The sequence below is a fragment of the Zalophus californianus genome, chromosome 8 (genome assembly GCF_009762305.2).
Source record: "Zalophus californianus isolate mZalCal1 chromosome 8, mZalCal1.pri.v2, whole genome shotgun sequence".
Taxonomy (NCBI): Eukaryota; Metazoa; Chordata; class Mammalia; order Carnivora; family Otariidae; genus Zalophus; species Zalophus californianus.
The window spans coordinates 37791188-37804959 of NC_045602.1; the positions used below are offsets into that span (position 1 = coordinate 37791188).

A 13772-nucleotide genomic window follows, 5' to 3' on the forward strand; every position below is an offset into this window, starting at 1 on the left:
TCATATATGCCACAAGCTAAAAATAGTTTCTACATTTTTAAAAGGTTATTTAGAAATAGAAGAATATGTAACAGAGACCATATGTAGCCTTCAAAACCTAAAATAGTTACTGTCTGGTCCTTCGTAGAAAAAGTTTGCCAACCCCTGACTTTTATAGGTCTTGTTTCTATTGTCTGTTTTTTTCTCTTGGTCCTGTTTCTTAATATGTCTGGAAATAATTTTTTAGTGTTATTCATTTATTATAGTTTACTAAATCCAATGGAGATTTTTTTTTAAATTGGGGTGTAACATGCGTATGGTAAAGTCCACAAATCGTAAGTGTACAGTGTAGTGAACTTTTAATTATGCATACACTCAGCTAATCATAACACGAATCAGAATATAAAACATTTACAGGGCGCCTGGGTGGCTCAGTTGTTTAAGCAACTGCCTTTGGCTCAGGTCATGATCCTGGAGTCCCGGGATCGAGTCCCACATCAGGCTCCCTGCTCAGCAGGGAGTCTGCTTCTCCCTCTGACCCTCCTCCCTCTCATGCTCTCTGTCTCTCATTAAAAAAAAAGAAAACAAACAAACAAACAAACATTTACAGCACCCCCGAGTACTCCCTTGGACTCCCTCAAAATATATACATCATGCCACAGAGAGCCACTCTTCTGACTTTTATCATCATAGATTCCTTTTGCTTACTCTTACATTTTATGTAAATGGAATTATACTGTAGTTCCTGTTTCGTGTTCCAACTTTTTTTATGATTGTATCTACGGATTTCATCTGTATTGTTGCACAGAGCAGTGATTTACCTTTTATACTGCTGTGTAATATTTCATTATGTGATTATTACACGGTTTATCCCTTCTATAGTTGATGGACATCTTGGTCTTTATCTTTTACATTTTAGACCTATAATCCACCTGAATTGTTATATATCAAGTTTCATGTTTTTCTACGGGGTATCCTGTTGCCCGAGGACCATTTGTGCTTAAGACTGGCCTTTTCCCACTGCATTTAGTGAGCTTTTATTATAAATCAGGTGGCCATTTATATTAGGGATCTCCATTCTGTTCTGTTGGTCTGTTGTCTGTTGTGTCATTACCACCTTATCACAATGACTGAGACTTTTTCCTTAAGGTATTCTTACATAGAGTCTGGCAGAATAACTAGTCCTCTTTCTTCAAGGATTGGAGGTGCTTAGAATTCTTTTTTTTTTTATTTTTTTATTGTTATGTTAATCACCATACATTACATCATTAGTTCTTGATGTAGTGTTCCATGATTCATTGTTTGTGCATAACACCCAGTGCTCCACGCAGAACGTGCCCTCTTTAATACCCATCACCAGGCTAACCCATCCCCCCACCCCCCTCCCCTCCAGAACCCTCAGTTTGTTTTTCAGAGTCCATCGTCTCTCATGGTTCGTCTCCCCCTCCGACTTACTCCCCTTCATTCTTCCCCTCCTGCTATCTTCTTCTTTTTCTTTTTTCTTAACATATGTTGCATTATTTGTTTCAGAAGTACAGATCTGTGATTCAACAGTCTTGCACAATTCACAGCGCTCACCACAGCACATACCCTCCCCAATGTCTGTCACCCAGCCACCCCATCCCTCCCACCCCCCACCACTCCAGCAACACTCAGTTTGTTTCCTCAGATTAAGAATTCCTCATATCAGTGAGGTCGTATGATACATGTCTTTCTCTGATTGACTTATTTCACTCAGCATAACACCCTCCAGTTCCATCCACCTCATTGCAAATGGCAAGATGAAGGTGCTTAGAATTCTAACACTAGATAAATCAAGTGTGCTGAAGAAAGGTTTCCTATTTTAGGCAAAGATTTATTGGATATTTGTTACTTCCCTCCGTCCCCCCCTTGTTCTGTACAGTTCAGAGATTTTTGCTACTTTGGTGCTATAAATGCTCCTAACAGCTCTCATGGTTTTATTTCCCCCCCAGCTAGCCTCCCCCTACCTTCCCACTCCTGCTGAAAAAAGATGTACTGTATAAAGTCTCTGATGATGAAAAAAAATTCTTTAAAGTGAATTATTAATCTTGAGCTTCTAGCAGATAAAAAAATAATATTTAATTTTGACTTGCTTCTGGCTCTCAGTTTTTCCTTTATGTGTTTGAGCCTAGTGTTTCTTTCACTTTGTTGGGGTATTTCTTCTTTTTTTTAACCATGAGTCTCTATTATATGTAAAAGTTTTCTTAATTATAATATTGGAAAGGGTATTTTAATTAAAACAAAAGTTAAGGGTATTCCCTTATAGAATCGAGATAAAGCTATAGAAAAAAAAAGTGATATGTGGCTTACCAGTGCAGGTTAAAGATGATTGAGAGAAGAAATTTTCATTCCAGTTGATTCTTAAATGGTTAACTGCCCAAAATTACTTTTAGAGGTTTAAACATAAGCATAGAAATATTTTCCTATTTTGGTGGTGGGGGAGAAGTAAGTTGATACTTGGGCTGGGGTAGGGGGATGTAGTGGTGGAGGGAGGTTGGGGGAACAAGACTCTGGCTCCAAGTTCAGAGAGGTCTCTGTTCTTTAAAGTCATGAGTCAAGACGTACCTGTATGGATACATCTTGGAGTTAATCACATGAAAGCCAGTTCCTTCATTTTTCCTTCTAAACATACAGTTGTGTAGGAGGAAAGCTATTTCTGGTAATCTTAGAGTCATCATAACATATTTTATGACTAAAATAGATATTTTGCCCCAACATTCAGTTGAGGGAAAAAGTCAGGGAACATCTGCATAAAACAGAAATGACCTAGGTTTTCTGGGATGGTTATTCTAGAAAACAGTGATTTATTATTAGTAAGGTTTATATATATATATGTGTATATATATATTTTTTTTTTTTTAGAAAGATTTTATTTATTTATTTGACAGCACAAGGGGGGGGGCGGGGCGGTGAAGGGCAGAGGGAGAGGGAGAAGCAGGCTCCCACTGAGCAGGGAGCCCAATGTGGGACCCCATCCCAGGACCCTGGGATCATGACCTGAGCCGAAGGCAAACACTTAACCGACTGAACCACCCAGGCACCCTCGTAAGTTCTTCATGTAATTACCTCCTTGAACCATCCCAGTGCTAGGACTAGGTATTATTTTTACCCCTTCCTTTATGGATAAAAAAATCAAAGCTTGGCTAAGAGAGGTTAAAGAACTTGTCCAAGATTCTGGCCTTAGGCCCCTGACCTTAGATCTCATGTATTAACTCAGTATGTTTCTGAGGTTCATGTTCAACATTTTTGTGTTTTCAGTTTTCTGTGTTTTTTTTTTCCAATTTTTTTGAACAGTAGTTGATGTTAATAGTAATTCTATTTTGTATTTTAATATTTAAATCTTTTAATTAGTAATAATTTGGCATTAGAACCAGAGCTAATGAAAGTATGAATGAGGCCAGCTTCACTGCAGATTCTGCTCTTCACCAAATGGCAGTCCATTTCTTTTATGTGGCAACAATGCATGGGAGTGTTTTATTTATTACAAACATGGTGGCCGTCTCCTGTTGGAGGAATCCACATTTCCAGGGTCTGTGGTGACTTAGCGCTGTGCTGGGAAAACAGCCCCTACCTGTAAGAACATGAGTATTGGCAGAGTTTTCTAAAAAATACCTTGATAAATAACATTGTCTTAAATAATCTATTGGTAATTAAAAGAGAATTGGGGCACCTGGCTGGCTCAGTTGGTGGAGCATGCAACTCTTGACCTCTGGGTTGTGAGTTTGAGCCCTACACTGGGTGTAAACATTACTTCAAAATAAAATCTTTAAAAAATAAAATAAATAAATAAAATTAAGTCCAAGTGGATTTTTTATCATCACTTTTGATATAAAATCATCCAAGCACATCTTCCATGTTCCTTCTCCCTCAACCAGCCCATTCTCAGTGAGCTCTCCCCCTTTGTCCTGCAGAAGCTGCCTCATGAGCGTGGAGCCCGCCATCAGCACCAGGCACCTCCCTTACCAGAGCTTCCAGCTCTTTGGCTTCGACTTCATGGTGGACGAGGAGCTGAAGGTCTGGCTCATTGAGGTCAACGGCGCCCCAGCTTGTGCTCAGTAAGCCTGAACACCACTGTGTTTTAACAAATGGGAAGTTGGTTCCACAGTTGAAATAGCCTGTCTTGGCAAGGTGGTGAGCTCCCATCTCCAGAGTGTTCAAGCGTAAGCCATTTAACTGCTGTTAGGGAGGGTGGCCTTTGGCAGGACCCTGGCCAGCAGGGGGCTCTGCTGCTGAGTCAGTCCTTCCCAATTCCCCCATGTGTGTTGACCAGTAGTCTGTGCTCAGGTGGGTGGTAGTTGCTATGAGAATTTCAAACGAAGCTAATAACTGTCAGAGGAGACCCTCTTATGTGACCAGTTCAGGGAATGGGGTCCTGTGAGTTGGAGGGGACACTGATAACCAAGAAATTGAGGGTCTCTCCAGGCAGGAAGTGTTCTGAGAAGGCACTGTAGACACAGTGGAGCTAGAATGGGGATGTAAGGGAAGAGTGTCACATGTACCATGGAGAGGAAGGGAGAGTCTTCAGAAGGGGGGCAAAGCATCCAGTGGGACCCTGCCCTGTGCCAGGCTCTGTGGGACATGCACAGATGAGGAGAACATGCCCACGAAAGCCTCATGGAGGCCATAGAAGTTAGGGGAAGTCCCCTGGACATGATCCTTGAATGCTGCTGGTTCTTTTAAAGATTCACTTTCATCAGGTCAAGACCCCTTCATGGTTCCCCACATCCGTGTCTTGGAGGAATTGAGGTGATGTTCCACAGGTTTCAGAAAAAGTCCTGGACCTACAAGGGGCAGCATTAACACACAAGTAGCTCTTTCATTAGGAGCCAGGCCTTTACCACTTGCTCAGTGACTGTGACATGGCAGGTGTGATTCGTCTCGTTCGGCAGTTCCTTCAGCTAACCAGTATTCATTAGCACCTCCAGTCTGCCAGGCCCCATAGTGGGGCCTGGGTCACAGTCATGAGCAGAGACACCGGCCCTTGTCCTTAGAGAGACTGTGGGCATGACAAAGGACCAGACAAATACAGATTACAAACTGGGACATGCTTTATCCTTGATAAAGGATGTTAAAGGTAGTATCATTGAGCAAAGGGCTGCTATTGAGCCGTGGCTTTTGGAACTGAGTCGGAAGGAGGGAGGAGAGGTGAGCAGGATGGCTCACATCTTCCCTTCACCAGACCCACAGCAGCGTGCCTGTTTTCCCCTGTCCTTCTAATAAAGGTTCAGTCCTCCCTTGTGCTCTATGCCCTGTCCACCCCTCTTCCTGTCCCGTGTCCCTTTGCCTTCCTCATTCACGGTGTCAGCCTCTCCCACCTTGTTCCCTCTTCGGGGTTCCCATCAGCATGTGCATATGCAGCAGATTTCCCCAGCTGGTGAAAAAGTGCCCTCCCCTGATGCCACATTCTGCTCCGGAGGCTCCTCCTCCCTGCACCTGTCACAGCCAAACTCTGGAAAGCAGTGTCTGCTCAGGCTGTCCCCTCTTCCTCTATCCTCACCCATGCTGTGGTCCATTCTGGGCTGGATGCCATCCCCTCCACCCCATAGAAATTGTTCTTTGAAGGTCCCCAGCTAAGTCCATATTGCCAAGTGCAGTGGCCCCTTTCTGTGCGGACATCCCTGGACCTCTCAGCAGCATTTGAGGCAGCTGCTCACACCTTGCTGAGATGCTCTTCTGCTGGGGCTTCGGGCACACTCTCTACTGGGAAGGTTCGACTGAGGAGGTGTGGGCGAGATTGACCTCTTGCTCCTCATCAGCGGACCCCAGTCAGTGCCTCAGTCTTGGGTGTTAGTCTTCTCTCTCCACGGCGCTTTCTCCGAACGGGATCTTACTCAGTTTCAATTCAATTCAATTTTAAAACCATCATATTACATCACAGCCCAGAGTTCCAGACCAGGGTCTGCACCTGCCTGCCCACCATCCTACAAGGATGTTTGTGGGTGTCTAAGAGGCACCCCCTGCCCCAGACTCGCCCAACTGCGTGGATGTCTACCTCCCCTCCCCACAGAATCTAAGCTGGAATGCTGATCAAGATCCAGCCTCCTTCTTTCCATTACCCTCAGGTTCTGTGCATTGGGACCGTGTCCGCTCAGCCTCCAGCCCTGGCAGCCTCTGCTGTCCGCCCCCACTGTCGCTCTCCCACAGGTTGTCCTCCGTCACTGTGGAGGCTTTTGCAGAGAGCCTTCTAACGGGGACCCCCCCTTCTGCTCTTGCCCCAATAAAATCCACTCTCAGTGTGCACTACTCCTGCCATTGGCAGAGCCCGTCTTCTCCCCCTCCCCCAACGCACTCTTTCTCTCCTCCTCCCTCCTTCCTTCCCCCCTCCTTCTCTCTCTCTGGGTGTATCTCTCCTCTCCCTCCTCTTTTCTGTCCTGTCATCCACTGTCTGACTTCACTCATTCCCCAGGTCTCAGCTTATTTGTCACCCTGGAGAGTCTCTCCTAGAGTTTGCTCAGCCACGCTGAAGGTGCTTTCCCTCCAAGTATCCCCACCACAGACAGGCACGATGGCTCTCACACTCGATTGAAGTTGCCCGTCTTCCCTGCCAGTGAGAGCAGGAGTCATTTGTCTGTTCACCTGAGACCTTCCAGAAATATTTGTTGAGGGGATGCTTGATCTTCGTGCAGCATTTGTATGTACCATGGAAACCAATACTATGAATTTGGTCGTGAGGTGGAACATCTAGGGCAGGTCCTGGTGAAAAAAACTTTGACTTTTCACGTGCACGTTGAGGAACATCTTCAGTGATACTCTTTAAAACACGTTGCAGGAAGCTTTATGCAGAACTGTGCCAGGGCATCGTGGACATAGCCATATCCAGTGTCTTCCCGCCCCCGGACGCGGAGCCACAGCACGTGCAGCTGGCTGCCTTCATCAAGCTGTGACCGAGGGAGGTGCTCAGAGCTGCCTCAGAAGAAGCACGAGCTCCTGCTCCAGGGGAAGGTGAAATGTCAGGATTGCTCATTACCAAGCCGGGACTGGAGAAAGAGAGGCAAACCGCAAAGCCGTGATCCAAGGGAGAACACAAGAAGAAAAGGCCACTTCCCCAAAGAGTGGTGGCTCAGGGGTTCCCAGGGGGCACTCTCAGCACTGCTATGGAGATGTGAAAACTGAAGCAAATTTCTCTGAGGAGAGAGCAAAATATTCTTCTAAGGGGAAAAGACAGGGATTTGATTATTTTACATTCTCACCCTTTAAAAAATCCAATTTTTATCCTAAGGCAGCATTGTGAGCAGCGCCTCTCCTCCCTGAGGGTTGAGACTGTTGGACCTTTGGTTGGTGTCTTTCCACCTGCTGCAGCCCTAGTGCCTTAGCTCTATGCCCAGCTGCAACCCTCCGTCCGGGGCAGGGATTGGGGGGTTGCCGAGGAGTTCCCTGCCCGTCCCTCTCCACAACACCCTGCCCTCGAAGGTCTGGACAAGCATGCACAAACAGTCCTTGGTTTTGTGCTGGGCGCCACCTCACAGCAAAGGGGGCTTGCCTCCTCATGTTCCTGATGGCCTTTGGTCAATCACCTGTCAGGATTGGTGTGGGCTGGGCACCAAAACAGCAAATGCTGCTCTCGATCTGCTCTGTGCATGTTTTAGAAACCAAGCAGCAAGTTTGCCACAAACCCATAAGCATCAAATAAGCATGAGAGAGAAAAAAAAAAAAAACAAAAAGCACGATGTCTTGCTTTACTTAATAGTTGGGTGTGGTGGGTCTTTGAAATACGATGATTCTCAGTTATCTTTGTTTTAACCAGAATTCTACATGCACTTTTGCGAAGTTCCCTTTTGTTCGTTTTTTTGTTGTTTTAACTTTTGGAAAACCCCCTCTAGGGGGCAGGAGAAGTAGAATTACACACACACACACACACGCACGCACACACACCAGGTGGCACTGCCCCAGACACAGGTTGCTCTCCCCCATTTTCTTGTCCTCGAAGCACCTTCTGCAGGAGCTGGAAGGGCAGGTTTTGTCCCAGGGAGGATTATCTGCCTGTTTGTGCCTCTTCACATCAGGGCGAGGGTCTAAATGAGTGTATGTCTGGCCTGAATGGGGGAGTCTCCTAAAATGGGAAAGACGTGGTTTCAGAGCTCCACACAGCATCTTATAAGTCAACAAATGTGTCCTGTTAGGTGTAGTTTCCACTTACTGGATCAAATGTTCTGTAGATTTTTTAGGAGGCTACATCACTAGCAGTGGGAAGAACAAGATGCTACTTGTGTTCATTGTGAGCTGAATGAACAGGTCCTTCCTAGAATGTACTGGGAACCACAGGAGTCCTCCTGTCCAGTAGAGTGCTGTGTTCTTCCTTTGTGTATATGTGTGCTCCATTATTCTTTCTATGTGGCACCAGACAACAGTTCCGCAGTCAGGGAGACTTTTCTAAAAGGAGAAAAGAGCAATACCTCCTGAAACATGAGATGTGGGAGCTTACAGTGAAGAAAGGAATAAGGAGTATTTCAAAAATGCAGCAGTGGGTGTAGGATGTGGTGGCATTATGTCGGGGTGAAGGAGAAAGGCCCAACTGGTTTGGCTCTTATGTGAATTTGGAATTACAAAATATTCTGGTTACCCAGAATACAGATAATAAACTTTGCATCCAGAGCAAAATAAAACAGCAGTGAAAGTCACTCGTGGAAGCCCAGCACTGTTGGGTTAGTGTTTAGGGACTTTGATCATAACAAGGTGCACACCCTTCTAGAAAGTGTAAGATACTGAGTCCTTGAGAAGTCTCTGTGGACTGGTGACGGGGAAAGCATGGAGGTTTTTGTCGTACTATCGCATGTGAACATAGATTTGTAATGATCTTTTGGACCTGAATTAAAGGGACATTTGAGAGTTTTCCAGTTCTTACAGTGACAGAGCTAAGAATGTAGATGTTGCAAGTCCATGGATCTTGATGGATTTTCTAAGAAACATAAATCACTGGCATATATGTGAGGGAAGTAAGGGTTTAAAAGAAAGTTATGCTTCATTCCTCACATGGTTTCAAATATGTATCTGTTTTATGCATTTGTTTTTGATCGGGTGGGATGGTTGGCTCAGAACTGTTCCATACCCTTCCATGATACCCTTGGCACAGATGGTCATGCCTCGCTCCTCAGTCTTTATACGTGCAGTATGTGTCCGTGTCGCCAGTTGCTGGGGGAGGAGGTGTTCTTTATTTAGAGATGTTAATTCCAATCTTGCCGCTGTCATTTGGCCTCACAGTGTAATATGATCCCGTTAACCTCTCTGTGCCTTGGTTTCTTATCTCATGGAGGAGATTGTTGCCTGACCCGGGGACTACCTCAAGGACTTTTAGTGAGGACAGGTGAGATTAGGAAGACTCAAGAACCTGTGGTACCAAGGTTCTCTGTGCTGACTATATGCTGGAATCACTTGAGAAGCTTTTTAAAAATGTTGGTTTCTATACCCTCTCTTTTTCTCCCACCTCTGACGAATGAAATCAGAAACCTGAGGCATCAGTCTGCTTTGAGATGCGTTGAACCACTGCTTGAGAAGGAAGGACAAACACATTGTTACCTTAGAATAATCAAATAAGACCTAGGACTTTTTTTAAAAGTTCCTTTTGGAAGGACAGCCATTTCTTTAAGAATGACTGTTGTTGGTCAACATGTTGACCTACGTATTCATGATACAAGCAACTGCTGTCTAAGCATGTTCTCTTTTTGCTTCTTGTCCCAGATTTGTAAACTCAAAACGTGCTCTCATTTCCTTAAATAGTTTGTGAAGTCTTGACAACAAATGTAAACAGACAGGAATTTATAAATCTGCTAAATATGTGTTAAGGGTATTCATTACTGAGAGAAAAGCCCCTTCCCTCACTCTGAACTCCTGTGGAAATTATAAACTCGATTTTACCCAGAACATTGAAGTGCCTCAGTGTCTGTATGATTCAGTGCAGCGGGTACTGGCATGCTTACCGGCTGACTTGCTGTTTCACTAGCGCCTCAGGATGATTATTCCAGACTAGGAATATCTGGTAGTGTTGGAAATGTATGGGATCCACAGAATCCGCAAGCAGCAGCAAAGCTACAGAGTGTGTTTTCATTGACAGCCAAGCTTGTGTCAGGCAGGTGTGGATCCAGCCCTGGTGTGGGTGTGGGTGTGTGGGGGTACTCTGCTGGAGAAGACAAGGGGCCAGAGTAGGTCCCCTGCAGCATGTGGGTGCTGTGGAGAAAATTCAGTGATACACTTGTCTCTGATTCTAGACACAGAATCTGTACCTAAGAGGAAATGAATTCTGAAATAAGGCGATTTTATGAATGTTTAAAATGCCCAGAGCATTAAAGTAATATTTCAAGCGTTTTTGTGCCCTTTGGTTCTATCATCTTATCATGGTGGTTGACTGTCCTAGGATATCACTGGTTATTTGAGTCCATGATTCTGTTACTCAGGTAGGCAGACTTTTTCCGGAAAGGGTCAGATTAGTAAATATTCTAGGCTTTGCAAACCAAACAGGTTCTTTGTTACATATTCTTCTTTTTAACCACCTCTTAAAAACAAACAGACTTAGTTCATAGGCCATACAAACGCAAGCCAGATGTGGCCATTGTTTGCTGACATAGCATGTTATTCAGTACATAAGCCAATAGATTGTCTTTTGAAACTGTAATGAGCTCCTCTAAGGTGAAGCATTGAAATAATTTCTGCTGCCAAAATCCAGTCCATCTCTTACATGTCTTGTGTATTGTCTGAATCATGATACAGATGGTCCGGTGAGACCCATGGTTTTGAGAAAGGATTATGTGTGCCTCAAACATAGGGAGTAGGTAGAGGGGCTTCTAATATGATTCTGCATTCAGCCAGAGGCCATGAAGTCCTAAGAGTTCACTAAGGCCACGTATATAAATACCTGTAAGTCTCACACACCTCAGCCATTTAGTGTCATTTATGTAAATTGTAGTTAACTTGTAACTTCCTGTGTAGAGAGACTGAATGCTTCGGACTTCTTTCCCATGTATGGCTGCTTTCACTCCATAAACATACTTCTGGCACAGAGATAAGGCCTTCCACAAATGGAAACCCTGGCTTAAGCACTCCAGACAGGTTTCTGATATGATATGACACACACCTACCAGACTCAGTGTAGCTTGCATGGGCAGGGTGCAGGGACAGGCAGACATGGACCCAAGCAGGAAACTACTTAGGATCCTGAGAGTGGACAGGTTCAAAGCCTTCAGAGGACTTCTCTTCGTGGCTGGTCCTGCTTGCTGTCAGTAGCTGCCCCTTCTCCTTAAAGAACCTGAAGTTATCCCATAGCCCCAGAGGTTCAGTGATATTTTAAAGATGTCTCCCACAAAACATCCCTAAGGTCAAAGGAAAATGAGCCCCTGTCCCAGGGGCTGCAAGCAAAATTCCTTTTCAAAATTCACATGAGAGGACATCAGTAAGAACAGCAGGGTAAAACCTCTGAAAATCCTATCTCCATGAAAGCGATGGGAACACTGGCAAAAACTTTCTAGAAATTAACCAGAGGCTTGCAACAATGCAGAAACATTTATTAAAGAAAAGTGGTACCACCTTGGTAAGAATAGCAAGTTTTGTGATGTTTTAATTCACCCTATTTTCATCCCCCTTTTCCTAGCTCCAGGATAGCCTTGGAAATGAAAAGCCCCACAATAGTAAAATCCAGGAGTCTAGCAACAATTGGAGGGTACAGAGTGGGGTTGGAGCTCCTCCAAAAAGCCCCATCCCCAGTGAATTGTCATTATTTGACCTGTGTGGCAGTTCCATGTAAGTCCTCATCTCAGGGCTTGTCTTTGACATTTCTCAAAGTGTGCCCACTGTGAACAACCTTTTCCCTAGGTGAGTTTGTTAAAAATAATCAGCAGCAATTGTTTAACACCTCAGCTTCCTGAGTTGGCTAAAAGAGTTGGAACAAACAACAAGCTGACCAAAAAACTTAGGAATAGATGGGGAATGAGATATCCATTGGAAGTTTTGAAAAGTTTCTGAAGAACATAGAAGGCCACACACATGTATAGGGCTATGTGCAGGCCTGGGGAGACCTGAATTCCCTCAGCCTTTTTTTTTTTTTCCTTTTTAAGTAGCATGGAGCCCAGCACTTGAACTCACAACCCTGAGATCAAGACCTGAACTGAGAACAAGAGTCAGATACTTAACAGGCTGAGCCACCCAGACCCCCTGAATTCCCTGTTTTTACCTCTATATGACCAGGAGAATCTACACAAGCCTCCCTGGCATGCGCGCACACACACAGCCCCTTGGCAAAGACTGGGAGACTTACTGGTGCAAGTGTTTAAGGAAATTAGTTCTAGATTGAACTAATGTTCAATCATTAGTTGACCACTAAGCTAGCAGCAGAAACTTCAGTGGCCACACACATCAAAGAATATAGGCTTTACAGAATTATTTCAGGAAACTCTAAATATTTAATCAATGACAACAATAAACCCTGGAGAGGATAGAGTATCTGGTTTCCAAAGTTGCCCCATCATATTAGATTTTTCTAATTTTCAGCACAAATTATGAGACATGCGAAGAAAAAAGAAAGTATGGCCCATGAAGGGAAAAGGCAATCAGTAGAAACCATCCCTGAGGAAGCCCAGACATTGGTCTTATTACACAAAGACTTTAATTAGCTATTTAAAATGTTTAAAGAACCAAAAGAATGATGAGAATGATGTGTCACCAGAGAGAGAATATCATTAAAGAGGTATAAATCATTTTTAAAAATAGAGCCAAGTAGGAATTTTGGCTTTAAAAAGTACAATAATGCAAATGAAAAATTCAGTAGAGGTGTTCAAAAGTAGTTTTGAGCTGGCAAAAGAAGGAATCAAATATGAAATCGATTAAGATTATCCAGCCTGAGGAACAGAAAAAAAAAAATGAGGGGCGCCTCTGAGGTGGCTCAGTCGGTTAAGTGTCTGCCTTCGACTCAGCTCCTGATCCCAGGACCCTGCTCAGCCGGGAGTCTGCTTCTCCCTCTCCCTCTGCCCCTCCCCCCTGCTCATGCACACATGTGCTCTCTCTCAAATGAATAAAATCTTAAGAAAAAAGGAAAAAGAATGAAGAAAAATGAACAGTGCTCCAGAAATGTATATGTATACCAACATACACATAACAGGAGTCCTAGAAGAAAGGAGAGAGGGAGGCAGAAATCATATCGGAAAAAATTGTGGCCAAAAACTTTCCCATTTGATGAAAAACATTAAAATGCATCCAAGAAGTCCAACAAACTCTAAGTGGGACAGGCTCAAAGAGATCCACACCAAGACACATCAACCACTAAGATAATAACTCTAAATACATAGTAAAAGAGACAAGGGAACTAAAATGTTACACTAGAAAATATCTTTAACAAAAAAACAAGGCAGTAATAAAAAAATGGAGAAGGTAGATAGAAAGCATATAGAAAACAAATACCGAAATGACAGACAGAAATCCTACCTTACCAGTAATTTCATTAAATGGATTAAATAACTACAACCAGAAAAGCAGACTGGCAAAATAAATAACAAAAACAAACGTAATCCAACTTCATGCTATCTATAGGGACATACTTAAATCCCAAAACACAAATAGATAAAAGTAAAAATATGTAAAATGTATCATGGAAATAGTAGCTCAGAAACCTTGAGTGACCATACTAATATTAGACAAAATAAACTTTAAGGAAAAAAAATGTGGGGCACCTGGGTGGCTCAGTCAGTTAAGTGTCTGATTCTTGATTTCAGCTCAGGTCATGATCTCAGGGTTGTGATATCTAGCCCCACATCAGGCTCTGCGCTTGGTGTGGAACCTGCTTAATTAAGACT

The 13772-nt window shown here is 43.7% G+C and overlaps 1 protein-coding gene across 2 annotated transcripts in view; it reads left to right on the forward strand.

Annotated features, from left to right (window-relative positions):
* Positions 1-11423, forward strand: part of TTL (tubulin tyrosine ligase) — a 35668-nt gene extending 24245 nt beyond the window's left edge. Inside the window, exons 6-7 of one of the 2 annotated variants that reach the window (XM_027621252.1) lie at positions 3912-4055; positions 6407-11423. In XM_027621252.1, coding sequence (XP_027477053.1) covers positions 3912-4055; positions 6407-6464 — 202 coding nt within the window. In that variant the 3' untranslated portion in view covers positions 6465-11423. The remainder of the gene's footprint in view (positions 1-3911; positions 4056-6406) is intronic. The other variant, XM_027621250.1, reaches the window with a different exon arrangement.
* The last annotated feature ends 2349 nt before the right edge of the window (positions 11424-13772 follow it).